This window comes from Cebus imitator, unplaced genomic scaffold, assembly GCF_001604975.1.
Source record: "Cebus imitator isolate Cc_AM_T3 unplaced genomic scaffold, Cebus_imitator-1.0 Scaffold3, whole genome shotgun sequence".
Classification (NCBI taxonomy): Eukaryota; Metazoa; Chordata; class Mammalia; order Primates; family Cebidae; genus Cebus; species Cebus imitator.
In genome coordinates, this window is record NW_016107318.1 from 13518101 (window position 1) to 13536963 (window position 18863).

Genomic DNA, 18863 nt, shown 5'->3' on the forward strand with positions numbered 1-18863 from the left:
TCATGATGCAAACATAACCAGAATTCATATACAGTGGTAGATTTTAAGGGAAGCAATTTAGCAAGTTGTACACAATCTTTCCCAAGCCCACATTGTATGTACTTACGAATGTCTACCTATAATCTATTTTACCAATTCAGGGGTTCTGAATTATTCATTTTACTACCCAATTACGGGGTTACTGAACCTACATGTTAGCACTTGAGAGAATCACGGACCCTGCTGAGAAGAGAGAGCGAGAAACTGCGACACATATCCATGAGGCTGCTTTGCCTTCTAAGCTAACACTGCTGAAGATTCTGTAGAGCCAGGCAGAAAAACCGTATTTTCTTGTCTTTTCAAATTTCAAATTCCCTTAAACCAAAGGCTGGACTCCAAATAATCTCGTTTGGAACTAAACCGCCCATCCCTTCTGAGCGTGGAAACATGACTCCGCCTCGCCGCGGACCGCGGTAGGGAGAAGCAGCCTCGGGGAAACAGAGCCTGTCCCACCGCAGCCGCCCTAGTCCAGCCCAACCCGGCCAGCGCCAGCTGCCAGAGCCCGGAAACGCTACCGAACCTCTTCGGCCCCCGCCGACTCGGCCCGAGGCTGGCTGCAGCGTCACGTGACCGGGGGCGCGACCAATCCGCGCAGCCCTCTGTGCCATTCAAATCGGCGGCGGGGCCAACGGTTGTGCGGGGACACGCCGCTGCCCGGGCCGCTCAGCCTGCGGGTCGCCTTCGCAGCCATGGACGCCGCCGGGCGCTGACAGACCTATGGAGAGTCGGGGTGTGCCTCCCGGGCCTTATCGGGCCACCAAGCTGGTAAGACAGCTCGGATAGAGGGGACCGGACAGCGGGCTGATGACTGTTACCACTGTTACGTGAGACCGTTGGTAGTTTTACCTCAGTCGGAGGGGTGAGTCCCAGGATCCCTAGATTCAATGAAAAGGCTGGCGAGGGGAAGTAACGGGTGTGGCACTCTTGCCAGACTCACCGCTGCCTCCAGTTGGGGGGGGCGGTCTGGGCTCAGGTCCGCAAGGAAGCGCCGCACGTTGGCTGCACCAGACTCGTTTTGAGGGGCAACTCCTGTGCCCGATGTGGTCAGCGTCCCCTGTGGCGTCGTAGAATATTACGATTTAGATGCTCCCCTCGCCTGATTTTCTACCCTTCTAAGAATTAGGGAACGAGTGGGAATGAGGTCCAAAATTTTGTTGGGTTAGGTTGGAGGCAAGCCCGAATGTGATAATTTTGTTTATTGAACCCATATAATTTAACGCAGGATGCACCAGCCGAATACCACTAGGATAACTGCGGCTTCAAAACAATATTTCTTTATTTTATTTTATTTTATTGCATTTTAGGTTTGGGGGTACATGTGAAGAACATGCAACATTGTTGCATAGGTACACACATGGCAGTGTGATTTGCTGCCTTCCTCCCCATCACCTACATCTGACATTTCTCCCCATGCTATCTCTCCCCAACTCCCCACCCCGCACTGTCCCTCCCCTATTTACCCCCAACAGACACCAGTGTGTGATGCTCCCCTCCCTGTGTCCATGTGTTCTCATTGTTCAACACCCGCCTATGAGTGAGAACATGCGGTGTTTGATTTTCTGCTCTTGTGTCAGTTTGCTGACAATGATGGTTTCCAGGTTCATCCATGTCCCTACAGTGAACACGAACTCATCACAAAGCAATATTTCTGAGTAACCGTCAGGAGCCACTGCTGGTGGTCCCTGAATTTGCATGTACAGTACTCCTAAAGCGTTTTGTGCAGTTGAGTCTTCGGTTCTATAGGATTCTGTGGTACTGGTTATGTGACGTTAGGGGAGTCCCCTACCTTCTGCGAGCCTGTTTCCACATTGGTAGAGTAGGTTACTAATACGTGCTCGCCTTAAAGGGTTTCCTAGGAGGTTGCACTTTGGGAAAGTGTGTTGTGATCTGTAGAATAACAAGCATTTTCCTCTCAGGAGTGCCTTTCAGGCAGGCATGTAGTATTAGCCCTACTTTATCAGTGTGGACACTGAGGCTCACAGACCATAAATGCCTTCTAAAGTCACATCAACAGCAAGTGGCAGAGCTAGAATTCATATCTTCTTAATATGGTGATCTTACATGGATTATATGTAGGAACCTCAATCAGGTAGTCTTGCCACATTATTTAAAACTCGTTAGATGAAAGTAGTATAAGTATGCTGAAAAAGAAAACATGCACTGAATGCTTACTAGTACTTTACATGTATGACATCATTTTATCATTCCAACAAGCACATTAGGTAGGTTCTTTTGTTCCTATTTTATGCTTAAGGAGACTGAGGCATAGAGATTGAAGATAGACCCAAAAGATCATAAACAGTAAGTGTTAGAGCTAGAGCTGGGAAACCAACCCTGCTAGTCTAACTCCAGAGCCTGCTCTTAAAACTACTACTCTGTACTACATCTCAAAAAACCCATTCTGCTCCTTTAGTACAGAGACCCCTTATGTCATTTTTATTAATGTGTTGTCAGACCAGTACACAACGGACAGCTCAATATCAGTTTCTTGGGTAAATAAATATATAAAGTGGGAAAATGTGGAAAGAAAACAATACAATCATCAAGTTTTCAGCCCTTAAATTCTGTCTTGTGGTATCGGGGCACATAGGTTAGATAAGTAGTTAACATAGCTAGTAGTGACATAATAGGTTGCAAATTAGATCTGACCGCTAATAGAGGATTTTTCTATTAAAAAGCGTTATGTTTATTTTATATCACCATCACCTCCATGCTCCACTGTTAGAGCTGTCACAAATGTAGAAGTTAGGCTGATCTGAGGACAGTTTAGAAAATTAATATCTTTGTAAAATGTACATTTCACAGGGTCATTAAACATGCAGTGGACTTACAGCTTATTTAATTTTTCCTATCTGTTCTATGCTCACTACAGGAATCTTCACAAAAGAGATGCTATAGTAAATACATAAACCATTTTAATGTTAAAGATATTTCACCAGTAAAACTATTGCCTGCCATAAGTTTTGCTTAGCCAGCACAGTAGTTGAGAGTATAGGTTCTAGAGTCAATCACACCTGGGTTTGAATGCCGAGGTTCATCACTTAGCTGTGTGACCTTGGTCATTTTATTAATCTCTGTGTTTTATTTTCCTTATTTCAAAAATGAGGAATTAATAATACCTATTCATAGAATTGTGATAATTAAAGTGAAATAGTTAATGTGAAGCACAGTGCTACGAACATTAATATTAACTGAGGTAAAAAACAAGGGTCAATGTTTTCTCTATTGATTGCAGTTCTTCCTTATTTCTAGGTTCTTTTTAAATAAGCTGATCAGCTATTGAAGTCCTTCTAATAAAAAAGCTATTACATAAAAATATTACTACAGCACTAGAATTAACAAAAAGAAAGCAGCGTAAGATATAAAATTTTGTATTGCACAAAGAAGATGAATGATTCTTCAAGAATTGTTACGATGTAATCAGATGTGAAGTAAAGAATTGTCTTTACCTAATGTACTTGAGATTAATATGAGATTCCATTTTTCTTCAGTTTTTAAAAATATTTTCCTTATTTTTACAGTGGAATGAAGTTACCACATCTTTTCGAGCTGGAATGCCCCTAAGAAAACACAGACAACACTTTAAAAAATACGGCAGTTGTTTCACAGCAGGAGAAGCAGTGGATTGGCTTTATGACCTATTAAGAAATAATAGCAATTTTGGTCCCGAAGTTACAAGGCAACAGACTATCCAACTGTTGAGGAAATTTCTTAAGAATCACGTCATTGAAGATATCAAAGGCAGGTGGGGATCAGAAAATGTTGATGATAACAACCAGCTCTTCAGGTATTGAACACATATGTAACTATAAAATTGAATTACTGTAAAGTTTTATCTGTACTTTTACTATAACAGCACCTTCTTCAAAGAAATAATAATTTCTTTTGAAAATTATTAATGCTCTTAGTTCAATTAAAATCATTTAGAAAAATTGTAATGTTAAAGTTAATTACTACAAAATTTAAACTTTTTAAGTGTTAGATAGCATATGTAATAAAGTAGGGAACTTTATTTTATATGGGAATAAAAGGGAAATAGCTATTATCACTTCTGCATATTTTGAACACTTTATAACATTTTAAGGACATATTACTGACCTTTAGTTGCATAGATTCTAGATTTACAAGAGAAGTTCATAGATCCTTGCCTTCAAACATGTAATTTAATCTAAGAATACATGTAATGGGGTAATAGCAAACCTGATATAACAAATAGGGCCAGGTGAGGTGGCTCATGCCTGTAATCCCAGCACTTTGGGAGGCTGAAGTGGGCAGATCAACTTGAGGTCAGGAGTTTGAGACCAGCCTGGTTAACATGGTGAAACACCGTCTCTACTAAAAATACAAAAAATGAATTGGGTGTGGTGATGCACACCTGAGGCTGAGGCATGAGAACTGCTTGAGCCTGGGAGGCAGAGGTTACAGTGAGCTGAGATTGCACCATTGCAGTCCAGCTTGGGTGACAGAGCAAGACTCTGTCTCAAAAAATAATAAGATAACAGAAGAAATATACCACAGGTTAAAGAAAATATTTATTAAATAGTTAAAATATACTAGAAACTCTGATGATTTGCATATGTGTTGTTACTTAATTGCTACAGTAGCCAAGCAGGGTAGGTATTTACCCCTTTTAACAGATGGAGAAACTGAGACCATGCTTCAACAAATCTTGTTCTTTCTGCCTGAAATGTTTTTCCACTGTGAGGCACTGTACACATTTGTCAGGCTAGTAAACTTAAATATTTCTTTTAATCTCAACTCCTTTATAGCCTCCTCTGTGGAACTTTTCTGACTCCCACAAGCCAGCATAATTGCTTTTTCTCTTATGACCTACAATTCTTTGTTACATAGCCATTAAACTAGGTCTGTGGAATCTAATGTCTGTGCCTTTTTTTCTACATAACATTAGGTTCTTTTCAAATGAACTGTCTAAGAATTTATTGTTTCCTATGTACCAAAAATTATTTATGTCATACAAGTAAACTGCAATAAAAATCATATGAATAATCCATTTTATATAGTGCTCTACAAATCTTACCTCTCTTAACTACTCCTCTGTTATCTTTGTGGGCTCCTTTACTGCTGCTTGTCCTTTAGCTCACTCATCTTCAAGTTCCTGCCCTTGTCCTTACTTCACCTTCTCTGTAGGCAATCTCATGCCATGTCTTCACCTACTTTTCTTATGACTTTCAGGCCTCTCCTGAAATAATAGCTCTCCTGAGCTTTTGGATCATTTTTTTCAAGCACCTCCTGGAAACGCACTTCAAATAAACCATGTAGAAAAATGACTATCACCCCCTAACCTGAATTTTGTCTTCTTAGGTTTGCTATCTGAATAACTGGCATTGCCTTCCCTGTAGTTGCCTTGATTCTTTCCCTTTCTTCTCCTTTGAATATGATTTAGTCTATCATGTTGCCTAAATAATTCTCTGATCTCTACACTTCTCTCTCCAAGATAAATCTTCTTTTTGTTAGGCTATAATTCTTACCTGGATTTCTCTTTATTTGTTTTGTTTTTTGTTTTACCTGGATTTCTGCATAAATCCTCACCTAGTCTCTCTACCCTTAGTCTTTTCTGCCTCTCAGGCTCAAGTGATCCTCCCACCTCAGCCTCCCAAGTAGCAGGGACTACAGGCACAAATCACCATGCCCAGCTAATTTTTGTATTTTTTGTGGAGATGGAGTTTCACTGTGTTGCCCAGGCTGGTCTCAAAACTCCTGAGCTCAAGTGATCCACCCACCTTAGCCTTCCAAAGTGCTGAGATTACAGGCATAAGTCACCGTGCCTGGCCTCTCCTAACCTTTTACTATGGCAGCAAAACTATAAAGTACGTAGAAATAAAGTTTACCAAAAATGTGTAAGACCTTATTGGAGAAAAGTGTTAAGTTGTATTAAATAGAATAAATGAGAAAGATATTCTGTCCATGAATCAAAATACTTAGTATCAGGTTTATACAAGTCAATTCCCTCAAATGAAATAGAAACTCAGTGCATTTTCATTCAAAGCTTCAATGTAGTTTCTTTGTGGGACTTGATAAGCAGATTCTAAAATTCATTTGGTAAAAGCCTAAGAGAATTTTGAAGACCAAGGTCAAGCTTCTGAGGTCTTCACACTTTTGAGGTCACGAAAAACTTTCTGTATAAATTTGATGTATGAGGCCAGGCAGAGTGGCTCACGCCTATAATCCCAACACTTTTGGAGGCCAAGGCAGGAGGGTTACTTGAACCCAGGAGTTTGAGATCAGTTTGGGCAACCCAGGGAGACCCTTTCTCTACAAAAAAATTAATTAGCTAAGCATGGTGGCATGTGCCTGTGGTCCCAGCTACTTGGGAGGCCAAGCCCGGGAGGTCTAGACTACAGTCAGTCATGATCAGTCTAGCACTCCATCCTAGGTGACAGTGAAACTTGGTGAAGAAAAAAAAAATTGACGTGTGGTAAAAGATATGATAAAGTGAAAAAACACCAAACACATATTGTTTATATATATTTACTAAAAGTATAAAAACATGGAAAAGAAATACAACTATAGGCTTATAGTTATGAAGCTATAAATTTATAGTTTACTCACCCTTAGGAAGAGGGGGATATGAATGAGCAAAGAATTTCATTTTTTAAAAAAAAGAATTTATGTACACTCCCACCAACAGTGATATAAGCATCCCATTTTCTCCACAACCTTGCCAGCACCTGTTATTTTTTAATTTTTAATAGTAGCCATTCTGACTGGTGTGAGATGGTATCTCATTATGGTTTTAATTTATATTTCTCCAATAATGAGTGATATTGAGCTTCTTTTCATATGCATTTTGGCCACGTGTATATCTTCTTTTGAAAAGTGTCAGTTCATGTCCTTTGCCCTCTTTTTAACGGAGTTCTTTGTAAATTTGTTTAAGTTTCTTATAAATGCTGGATACTAGACCTTTGTCAAATTCACAGTTTGCAAAAATTCTCTCTCATTCCATAGGTTGTCTGTTGACTCCATTGATAGTTTCTTTTGCTTTGTAGCTCTTTAGTTAATTAGATCGCATTTGTCCGTTTTTGCTTTTGTTGCAATTGCTTTCAGCATCTTCATCATGAAATCTTTGCCCATTCCAATGTCCAGAATGATATTGCCTAGGTTGTCTTCCAGGTTTTTTATAGTTTTGGGTTTTACACTTAAATCTTTAATCCATCTTGAGTTAATTTTTGTATATGGTGTAAGAAAGGGGTCCCGTTTCAGTCTTTTGCATGTGACTAACCAGTTATCCCAGCACCATTTATTAACTAAGAAATCATTTTCTCATCACTTGTTTTTGTCAGCTTTGCTGAAGATCGGATGAGTGTACATGTGTGGCCTTATTTCCTAGCTCTCCATTCTGTTTTATAGGTCTATGTGTTGGTTTTTATACCAGAACCCTTTGATTTTGGTTATGGTAGCCCTGTAGTATATTTTAAAGTCTGGTAGCATGATGCTTCCAGCTTTGTTCTTTTTGCTTCTGATAGCCTTGGCTATTTGGGCCCTTTTTTGGTTCCATATGAATTGTGGACAACTGTATGGTGATTCCTTAAAATCCTAAATCCAGAATGACCATTCAACCTAACAATCCCATTACTAGGTGTATACTAAAAGGAATATAAATCATCTGTCATGAAGACAAATGCACACATATCTTATGTTTACTGCAGTGTTATTCACAATAGCAAAGACATGGAATCAACCTGAGTGTCCATCAGTGGTAAACTGGATAAAGAAAATGTGTATATATACACCATGGAATACTGTGCAGCCATAAAAAAGAATGAGATCATGTCCTTTGCAGGAACATGGATGGAGCTGAAGGCTATTATTCTTAGCAAACTAACAAAGGAAGAGAAAACTAAATACTGCATGCTCTCACAAGTGGGAGCTAAATGATGAGAACACATGGACACATAGAGGGGAACAACAGACACTGGGGCCTATTGGACAATGGAGGTTAGGAGGAGGGAGAGGATCAGGAAAAACAACTAATGGGTACTAGACTTAATACCTGGGTGATGAAATAACCTGTGCAACAAACCCCCATGACACAAGTTTACCTATATAAGAAACCTGCACATGTACCCCTGAACTTAAAATAAAAGTTAAAATAATTAAAACAAAAAAAGAAGTCTGGCAAAATGTCAACAATTGAATTGGTTGACAATTATATACATGGGTATTCTTTTATTAGATCTTTGAAATATTTACATGGGTATTCTTTTATTATATCTTTGAAATATTTACATGGGTATTCTTTTATTATATCTTTGAAATATTTTATATTAAAATAAAAGGAGGCTAAAACATTACAATCAAAAGAAGCAACAGAAACTAGTTCCAGAAATTAGGACAAACACAAATAAAAGGGGGGATATACAAACCAGATAACTCATCAAAGAAATTTAGAAAATGTAACATTCTACAGCCGTTTTGTATGTAACCAATACCCCTCCAACAGAATTGACCCTAATCATAACCTTGAATTATCCAGAAATGAAGTTAAAATACACGCAATATACTAAAGAAAACAGGAACCTATTAAAATTTTTTAAAGGTTTAATGGGAAAATTTATTTGTGTAGAATCTTTATTCCTTGGTAGTATTAATAAATCAGGCTCTTTTTGTGAATTTTAAAATAAATAGGCTCTAAAAGTTTGTTTCTAATCTCACATAATTTACTTTCTTATTGTTTTTAAACCAGATTTCCTGCAACTTCGCCACTTAAAACTCTACCACGAAGGCATCCAGAATTGAGAAAAAATAACATAGAGAACTTTTCCAAAGATAAAGATAGTATTTTTAAATTACGAAACTTATCTCGTAGAACTCCTAAAAAGCATGGATTATATTTATCTCAGGTACATCCTTTTACTAATTACTACTTTAAATATAATTACCACATAATAATAGAATCATTAAAAGTAAATGATTCTTTAATATTTAAAGCCAGTACTGAAACCTCCTAACCTACATTGCTTTCTAAAAGTATATATATATGATTGTTTGGAACTCATAAAAAGCATAATAAAAATGGTAGTGAGGCAAAATTGAAAATAATAGTTATATAATTTAAGTGTGTTTTGGTTTAAATTGGTTTGAGGGAGATAGAGACAACTGAAAATTAAAAACTCTATCACTATGTTACATTATTTCTTCAGGAGGCACTTTACAGCTCCACAATGTACTAATAGTAATAGAATTATTGTTGTTTTCAATATTTAAAAATTTTGAGCATAACAGATTAAACCAAAATAATCTGTTTTTCAGGAAAATGCTGAGAAAACAAAGCATGAAATAATCAAGGAAGATCAAGAAAATGCATTTGATAATAGAGAACTAAGCCAGGAAGATGTTGAAGAAGTTTGGAGATATGTTACTCTGATTTAGTAAGATAAAATTAAGCTTTAATGAAGTTCCTGAAGCGTTTTGATTATTAATTTGACATTTTCATCAAAAATATTCAAGTGCATCAGAACAGATTAATTCTCAAAGCTTAGAATGCAACCTGTATATGCGTTTTTAAATAAATACTCTTGTTATAGCTCTAATATAGTAAAAATTGAATGTTTTGGCATGATTTCCTTTTTCTTTTAATCAACATTGTGGCCATAGTTTAGGATATATATTGGAATCCTTTTAAGATTATTGGAATAAATGTATTTGAAAGAGGATACTAAATATAAGTCTTAGAAATTTGGTTAAGAGAAAAATAAAATATTCTGATGGCTTTGTTTACCAGTCATATTCATTTATATGTATAATCTGTCCCATTTATTTTATGAAGAGAAAAAGTTAATATTCTTTCTTCTGTTTAGCCTGCAAACAATATTAGGTGTGCCATCCCTAGAAGAAGTCATAAATCCAAAACAAGTAATTCCCCAATATATAATGTACAATATGGCCAATACAAGCAAACATGGAGTAGTTATACTACAAAACAAATCAGGTTGGTATTAATAAAAGAATTGGAACTTTTTAAAACTAGCCCTCCTATAGTTGCAACAAGGTCGCAACTATAGGAGGGTGAAGAAAGACCCAAATGTTGAAAGTAGAATACTTTATGGAGCATCAGAGGGGCTATCACAAGTGCTTTAGTAATAAGAGTGGAATAATTTTTAAATGAGTATTATTCGTACTATTATAAGAAATATTTTATCTGCTAAGATAGATTCATGCATGATATTTAAAACAATGACAAGGTTAAACATCCAAAAGGTATACAAGTATAACAAAAGTTTTGATTAAGCCCATTTTTGTTGAGGACCTCCAACATATCAGACATTGTGCCAAAGATTAATGATAAGTAAGATAGAAATGGTCCATACTCTCATGAGGCTTTCATGAGTAGTGATGTACAAATCAACAGGAGTCAAACATATATACAAAACTGTAATAATGCAACAAAATAAGCTCAGACTTTCAAGATGAGGATTCTAAAGGGCACTGGTTTTTTTTTGTTTTGTATATTTATATAGTTAATTCAGATTTAGACACAAAAATCAGGGAAACAATTCAATCTAGATAGATGTATTAGAAAACTTAGATTATAAGAAATGTATTAATAAATCTCAAAATTATAACGTTTTTATGATAAGTTTCTAGCTATAGAATTAATTGACATATATTACTTTGGGTTTCTTTTTATGGGTAAGAACTTTGAATTTTTAATTGTAGGGACAAAATGTAAATATTAAAACTGATGAGTTTGCTATGTGGCATATGCATGTAGCTATAGACCAGTCCCTTCTTCCATTACCTAAAATAATATGGTTAAACAGTATATACCCTCATTTAAGATTTCTGTTCTTTCTAACCCTGTGTCAAAAAAAATGCTAGATTTCTATGGAACATATTTTATTTAGTGGCAGTTGAAAGATTTTAAGCAAACTTCACTATAAAGGCAGCAAAATAATCGGATATAGTTCATTTCAATCATAGGTCTCACCCAAATCAGTAATATTCAAATAGTGTAGTAATAGGCAGAATAGAAACAGGGATGAAGAAAAGATTATGGTAGTAGGTAAAAAAGAATGTTGAGTTTATATCTAAACACTCCCTCAAAATAATTAATCTTTGATTTGGCAGTATTTGTTACGTGTAATATGGATCAAACTCAGAATCTCTATACTTTTTTCAGACTTTTTCTATTTTAAAATATTGACTTGATCCTGTATCTTATTAAATATATGATACTTTTTAATCCTGGTAATATACACATACAAATGTAACGTGTGTGTGTGTGTGTGTGCACGTGCGCGTGTGCGTGCGCGCGTGTGTGCGTGTGTGTGTGTACACACACACACATAAGTATGATATTTTGAAATATACCATCATAAAAATTGGGTTGGGTACAGTGGCTAACACCTGTATCCTAGCACTTTGGGAGGCCAAGGCAGGTGGATCACAAGGTCAGGAGTTCAAGAACAGCGTCGCCAAGGTGGTGAAACCTCGTCTCTACTAAAAATATAAAATTAGCTAGTTGTGATGGTGGGCGCCTGTAATCCCAGCTACTTGGGAGGCTAAGGCAGAGTTGCTTGAACCCAGGAGGCAGAGGTTGCAGTGAACTGAGTGCTTACCACGGCACTGCAGCCTGGGTAACTAAACGAGATTCCATCTCAAAAAATAAAATAAAATAAAATAAAAATTGTATAGTTTACTAAATAATATTTTTCTTTTTGTGTAGATGACCTACCTCACTGGGTATTATCTGCCATGAAGTGCCTAGCAAATTGTAAGTTGTGTGTGTGTGTGTGTGTGTGTGTGTGTGTGTGTGTGTGTTTTATGTTGATGGTATTTAACAAGAACCAAGGAAATTTTTAAAATAATTTATTAAAGTCCTGATAAAGTATATAGTTTCTCTTGATATATAAATGAAACTCTAGTGGAATTGATTACATTATAGAGCCCTTAACTTTTTCTGTTTAAAAAGAAGGTGATTTTTAATTCAAGCATATTATTTATGGTTTAATTCACATAAAGTCATAGGCTAGAGGATCTCAAAGGATTTTTAGGTGAAAACCACACTAATTGAGTGAGCCTCAAATGGCTTGAATTCCATTGGATTTCTATTGTGTAGAAGCACTGAATACTATAGATATGTTAATGTGACTTTATGTTATGAAAAAAATCTTTTTTTCATAACATAGTTATGTTATGAGAAAAATCTGTCATTGTAGTAGTTTGTTTTTGCATTGCTATAAAGAAATACTTGAGACTGAGTAATTTATAAAGAAAAAGGTTTAATTGGTTTATGGTTCCACTGGTTGTACAGGAAGCATGGCTGGGGAGGCCTCAGGAAACTTACAGTCAAGGCAGAAAGTGAAAGGGAAGCAGGCACATCTTACACGGCTGAAGCAGGAGGAAGGTTGTGGGTGGAAGTAGTACACACTTTTAAATGACCAGGTCTTTTGATAAGTCACTCAGTATCACAAGAACAGCACCAAAGGGGAAATACATCCCCATTATCCAATCACCTCCCACCAGGCCCCACCCCCAACACTGGGGATTACCAATTTGACATGAGATTTGGGTGAGGACATACCCAAACCATATCAGTCACCAATCCAGAAATTTTTTTAGCATTTCAGTGATCAAGCTTTTTCATAGTGATCAGTGATAATTGATTTTTGTAACACCAAACCCTAGTTTGATATAAAATCCTAATTGCGTTCAAAGTTAATTTTTTAAATGTACAAAGGTATAAGCTTCTAAATCATCAAAAGTTAAATTATATTTTAATAGCTTTAATTACAAATATAGTTTTCTAGTCTATACAAAGTTAGCATTTTCTAAAATGCTAATAGGGTTTTACTAATGTTCAGAGTAACTTTATATTCCTTTGTTGTCCACTGGGTGTCAATATGACAAAATGATATTGAATAAATAGCAATAAAGTAAATACATTTATAGAAACATTTTATTTGTCAAATTAAGATAAAAATCTTTATTATGAACTTAAGACTTAAATTTGTGTTTCTACTTTCCAAGCGTAGTTAACTATTTTTCTGTTTCATTCCTTTGCTCATGGTTAGGAAATCAGATAGGCATACTGACAGGGATTCCTCTAACATCCGGTCTTTAGGGATTGTTTCTTCCTTCTCTTTTCAATTTATGTAATACCTAAATGATACCAATCATATAACTTACTGGATTCCAAATTAGCAACAATGTATTTAGCCAGAGGCAGAGTTAAGACTTGCTTTACTTGTTATTCCATCCCCCAGAGTAATTCTGTGAGATGTAAGAATTAGTGATCAGTGTACCATTCTAATTTTTCCAACAGAGGAAACCAAAGCCTAGAGAATCTTCTTTTAATGCAAAAGAGCTAGAGTTCAAACCTAGATTCTCTATAAATTCTATATTTTTAATAGTTTAATTCCTGTAAACATGTATTTTCTGTCTTAGAGAACTTTCTAATGATTATCAAATCTTTTATTCCACATATTCATGTATTTCTTATGTCCTTAGAAAAATATCTATTTACTGTTAAGAGTATGTGTGTGTGCGTGTGAATTGTTTTCTTTAATTATTTTTTCAGTGTGTGCTCACATTTGTATGTCCATACAAAAGTTTGGAAACAGAGAAGTAAGAAATATTATTTGGATTTTGAAAGAGAGACATTTTAACTTGAGAGATAGTATAATGGCTCTAAAACCTAGATGCATTTAGCAGTCACTAAAGAGACTATCCAGAGATTCCGAAGTGGTTAATTTAGTAGGTCAGGTATCTTTTAAAAAAAAAAAATCCCCCGAGAAGATTATTATAGGGTGAAGGTTCTCAGGTTAGTGTTTGGAAACCACTCAATTGCTGAACTAGAAGCAAACATTTCTAAATCGGTAAATTTCAGCCCCCACCTTCATGGATTATCGTCTATGTAGAGGAGTTTGTATTTTTAATTGGCACATTGGATGATTCTGTGATATAATCCATGAACCACACTTTAAATGTTGTTGGAGCTAAAAATCCTGGGCCTTGCTCTTATTTTAAACTGCTCTAACTTCTAATTCAAACTTTGCTACCAAAGTCTTTTTCATCTTGGGCAAGGTACTCTTAGCATCAGTTTTCTTATCTATAAAATCAGATCTTATTTTTGAGGAAAACACAAATGAGTAGATATGATTGTTTCAATAGTTGTGTCAAGCTTAAGAAACAACAATGTGAAGACATTTAAATTCATTAAGTCTATGTTTCATGTCAGAGAAAATGTATTCATGAAAATGTAAATGTACAAAAAGACAATTTGAAGGAATTATTTGAATTATCCAAATATTATTTCCTTTACAAAATGAATTGCAATAAAATCTCATTAAAGTAAACTTCCTTAATACTTTTAAATATGATATTAACATTTTGCTTTATGAACAATTTTTCAGGTATACAAATGTTATAATGAAACAAAATACTAGCAATTGACTACTTTTAGTGGAAAGGTAATGAGGAATAATGAGACATGCCCTTTAAATTTTTGAGCTATGACAGAATTTGTTGTTAAACATAGCTCCTTCATGAAATACAGATTTTATACTTTTTATATTTAAAAATTGTATTTAAACTAAAATATACTTTGCCTTTTTCTTTTGCCTTCTGCTTCTTAGGGCCAAGAAGTAATGATATGAATAATCCAACTTATATTGGATTTGAACGAGATGTGTTCAGAACAATCGCAGATTATTTTCTAAATCTTCCCGAACCTCTACTTACTTTTGAATATTACGAATTATTTGTGAACATTTTGGGTATGTGTGGATTTCACTTATTTTAGTTCATTTTGTTAAAGTTTTCAAATTTTTTATAATTTAGAAGATCTAAAAGCATAGATAAATATGAAGTTGGCAGCCTACAAATTATTTCAAAATTCAGTGAAATAAGATCCCCAGGTTACTCATACTTTCACCCAGCCAACTACCAATTTGGGACTTTCCCCAACCCCCTGCCAGATTCAATAATTCATTACAATGACACACAGAACTCAGAAAAGCACCTTACCTATGACTGTTAGTTTTTTATAAAAGCTAGATCTCAAGAATAGCCAAATGGAAGAGTTACACAGGGTAAGGTATGAGGGTGGGGGGTGGCACGGAGTTTCTGTACCCTTTCTAGTCATGTCGTGATTCCAGCACATCCATGTGTTTACCAATCCAGAAGCTCCCTCAGCCTGCATGTTTTAATTGGAGTTTAATTACCAAGACGTGACTGATCAAAACGTTGGCCACTGTTGTCGACTGAACTCAGTCTCTGGCCCCTTTCTCCTTCCATAAAGTTGTAGTTGGTGATGAAATTTCCAACCATGGCCAGCCCTGAGTTACCTTAGCATAAACTCAGATATGCTGAAACATGGTTGTTATAGTAACAAAAGACCCATCATTCAGGAAATTCCAAGGGTTTTAGGAGCTCCATACCAGATACCAAGGACAAAGATCAAATATATATATTTTATTATACCACAATTGTCTTATAATTATGAGGTTTCTAGTACTTGCAGACTAAAAACAGATATTTTTGAGCGTATTCTGGCTCAATCCATTTAATTAGGCTATTGAAATAATTTTTTAAGGCTATATTACAAGTGGGAAAACCACTCATCTGTCTTGCACGTTTGTAACCGAATGTTGCATGTGTCCTATTTAAGTGGCTTCTGAATTAAGCAACTACTATGTATACTATACTAACAATATATACTATAGTAATACTTTATTTTTTAACTTTACTGTTGTTTTTGTTTTATTTTTGTCCACTGTCATACAGTTGCATCTTAATTTTTGTTTCATTTCCTGTTAGTTGTTTGTGGCTACATCACAGTTTCAGATAGACCCAGTGGGATACATAAAATCCAAGATGATCCACAGTCTTCAAAATTCCTTCACTTAAACAATTTGAATTCCTTCAAGTCAACTGAGTGCCTTCTTCTCAGTCTGCTTCATAGAGAAAAAAACAAAGAAGAATCAGATGCTACTGGGAGACTACAGATAAGCAATCCAGGATTTCAAGAAAGATGTGCTAAGAAAACGCAGCTAGTTAATTTAAGAAACAGAAGAGCGAGTGCTAATGACATAATGGGAGGAAGTTGTTATAATTTAGTAGGGTTAAGTAGTATGCATGCTCTATCCTCTAACAGCAAAACAAGGTGCTGTTCTTTGGAAGGAATTGTAGATGTGTCAGGGAATTCAAGTAAAGAGGCATCCAGTGTCTTTCATCAATCTTTTCTGAACATAGAAGGACAAAATAATAAACAGTTTTTAGAGTCTAAACCCAAGCAGGAATTCTTATTGAATCTTCATTCAGAGGAAAATATTCAAAAACCATTCAGTGTTGGTTTTAAGAGAACCTCTGCTTTGACTGTTCAAGACCAAGAGGAGTTGTATAATGGGGAATGCAAGTCAAAACAGCTTTGTAGGTCTCAGAGTTTGCTTTTAAGAAGTGGTACAAGAAGGAATAGTTATATCAATACGCCAGTGGCTGAAATTATCATGAAACCAAATGTTGGACAAGGCAGCACAAGTATGCAAACCGCTATGGAAAGTGAACTCGGAGAGTCTAGTGCCACAATCAATAAAAGACTCTGCAAAAGTACAATAGAACTTTCAGAAAATTCTTTACTTCCAGCTTCTTCTATGTTGACTGGCACACAAAGTAAGGCTATTGCTCTCAATGCATGCAGTATTAACTTTTAGTGTTTACTAACTCTGTGTTTTGCTTACCTGGCTTTTTCTTCTTGCTTAATTTTTTTCTTCCAAGAGGAATTATTATAAAAGACTTTTGTCTGTGGCATAACCAAGATTTATTCTATTTACCTAAAACACTTATTTTCTTTTTTTGTAATTTCATTTATTCTGAGTCACTAATTTGTAATAAATGAAGAATTTTAATTCTTAGAAATAAGTTGTAAAGAAAGTAATGAAAATCTTACCATGCTTTTGAGGAATATAATTTCTAGAAAGTTAAAAGAAATGAAATACTAAGATATTATTTTACTTACTTTATATAACTGTATATATTGGTAGTATGAAAGCAACTAGTGTCATTGATTATTTTTGGGTGGGGGGGTAATTTTGCGTTCTAGGTTTGCTGCAACCTCATTTAGAGAGGGTTGCCATCGATGCTCTACAGTTATGTTGTTTGTTACTTCCCCCACCAAATCGTAGAAAGCTTCAACTTTTAATGCGTATGATTTCCCGAATCAGTCAAAATGTTGATATGCCCAAACTTCATGATGCAATGGGCACAAGATCACTGGTAAGTTGATTTCTTATGGAAAAAATAAGTCTAGTTCATAAACCAAAATAAGAAAACCAAACTATGTAAAAGTACTACTCAAGTGACGTCTTAGTCTTAAAGCGCTAGATTCTTAGGTTGGAAAGGTTCTTTAACCTCTTCTTGCAGCAGAATTTTGGTGTATTAATCTTTTGTGTAGAGTTTGTTATACTTTCACATGCTGGTGTTAATCTTGACTGGGGACTTTGCCTGCTCATTCATCCTGTATCATTTCATAGTGATTGATCAGTTAGACCACATTATGTTGTCTTAAGCCAATTCTGTTTGGTGGATAAGGAAGAGGAAACGGAGGCAATGTTGAAAGCTTAAGGAGACTATAACTACAGAAGCAGAGAACTAATGGAACTTAATACATTAGTCAGTGTTTCAGAGAATATAGTAATGGGAAAATAGGTCATTGTGGACAAGAAGTGGGAAGCACTATCGCCAAACAGCCTCAGGATCCTTGTGAGAATGAGGACAAGGACATTTATATGCAGATATTTGATTGGCAATAAACCCTTGAAATAGTATCTTTAATCTCTATCTCTTTTTTTTTTTAAGTCGCCACTTCCTCAAAATGCAACTTCAATTGACAAGAGGTTCTTATAGCAAGGAACCTGGAGTTATGCTTTTCATTCATTAATAAAGATAGTTTTTTAATAGTGATAGACCTAATATAAACAAGAAGAATTATTCTTGAGTAACTATAGCACTATTAAAAAGCATAGAAAGTTTATAGAGAAAGATGTTCACAGATACATGACTGGGAAGGTGATTTTGGATTTGCACTTATTGGATTTGAAGCCATAGGACCTCCAAGTGAAATTTATCCAACAGAATGTTGGAAATATCAGCTGGGTGAAGAAAGATCAGGGGAGAAGGCAAATTGTTTTGATTATTTCTTAGGGAAAATACTTGAAGCTATCAGAGTAGATGAGCTCTACAAGGCTAAGAATGTGGGGAGAGAGCAAAAGGCTGAGGTCTAAGCTGTGGAAGGAGACAGGAAACCCTGACTGATGTGTAGAAATAAAACTAAAAATATATCAAGTTCATAAATACGCTGATCATATAATATGTGTGAAATATTTAAAACAGAATTCTGATTTCTAAGCATTTTAGAATGAGGTGTGTGTATGTGTTACACTTAGAAGATTGCATAGATATATGTGAAAGTAATGAGTTTTGAAACAAATTTTATCACAGAATTTGAAGATCCCTTAAGATGGAATGGAAAAAAATGTGTGTTTTAAATTGCTGTCTAAAGACTGACAGAATAAGCATTTTTAAAAACTATTTTCCAGCCTTTTAAAAAATAAATGCATCAACTTTGCAACCACTTATGAATATAAGTGTTCATATGTTACACATTCTCCTGGTATGCGTTTTTTGTGGGATTTATTTAATGTAATTAGTTATTGTTCTCTGACAATCTATAAACTTAAGCAACATATATATGTGGTATTAATGGAACCTATGGTATTTACTGATAAAATTGTAGAAAAAACCAAAGCCTTTTATAATTCTTGGAAATTACATTAAGGATATACTTTTTTTTTTTTTTTTCCTTC

General features: G+C 35.4%; 1 protein-coding gene across 2 annotated transcripts in view; it reads left to right on the forward strand.

The window, feature by feature from the left end:
- Positions 1 to 529: 529 nt before the first annotated feature.
- Positions 530 to 18863, forward strand: part of DEPDC1 (DEP domain containing 1) — a 24091-nt gene continuing 5757 nt past the window's right edge. The window contains exons 1-9 of one of the 2 annotated variants that reach the window (XM_017532154.1): positions 530 to 804; positions 3561 to 3826; positions 8744 to 8900; positions 9310 to 9428; positions 9858 to 9988; positions 11726 to 11773; positions 14637 to 14777; positions 15820 to 16671; positions 17102 to 17274. In XM_017532154.1, the coding sequence (XP_017387643.1) occupies positions 757 to 804; positions 3561 to 3826; positions 8744 to 8900; positions 9310 to 9428; positions 9858 to 9988; positions 11726 to 11773; positions 14637 to 14777; positions 15820 to 16671; positions 17102 to 17274 (1935 nt within the window). In that variant the 5' untranslated portion in view covers positions 530 to 756. The remainder of the gene's footprint in view (positions 805 to 3560; positions 3827 to 8743; positions 8901 to 9309; positions 9429 to 9857; positions 9989 to 11725; positions 11774 to 14636; positions 14778 to 15819; positions 16672 to 17101; positions 17275 to 18863) is intronic. The other variant, XM_017532158.2, reaches the window with a different exon arrangement.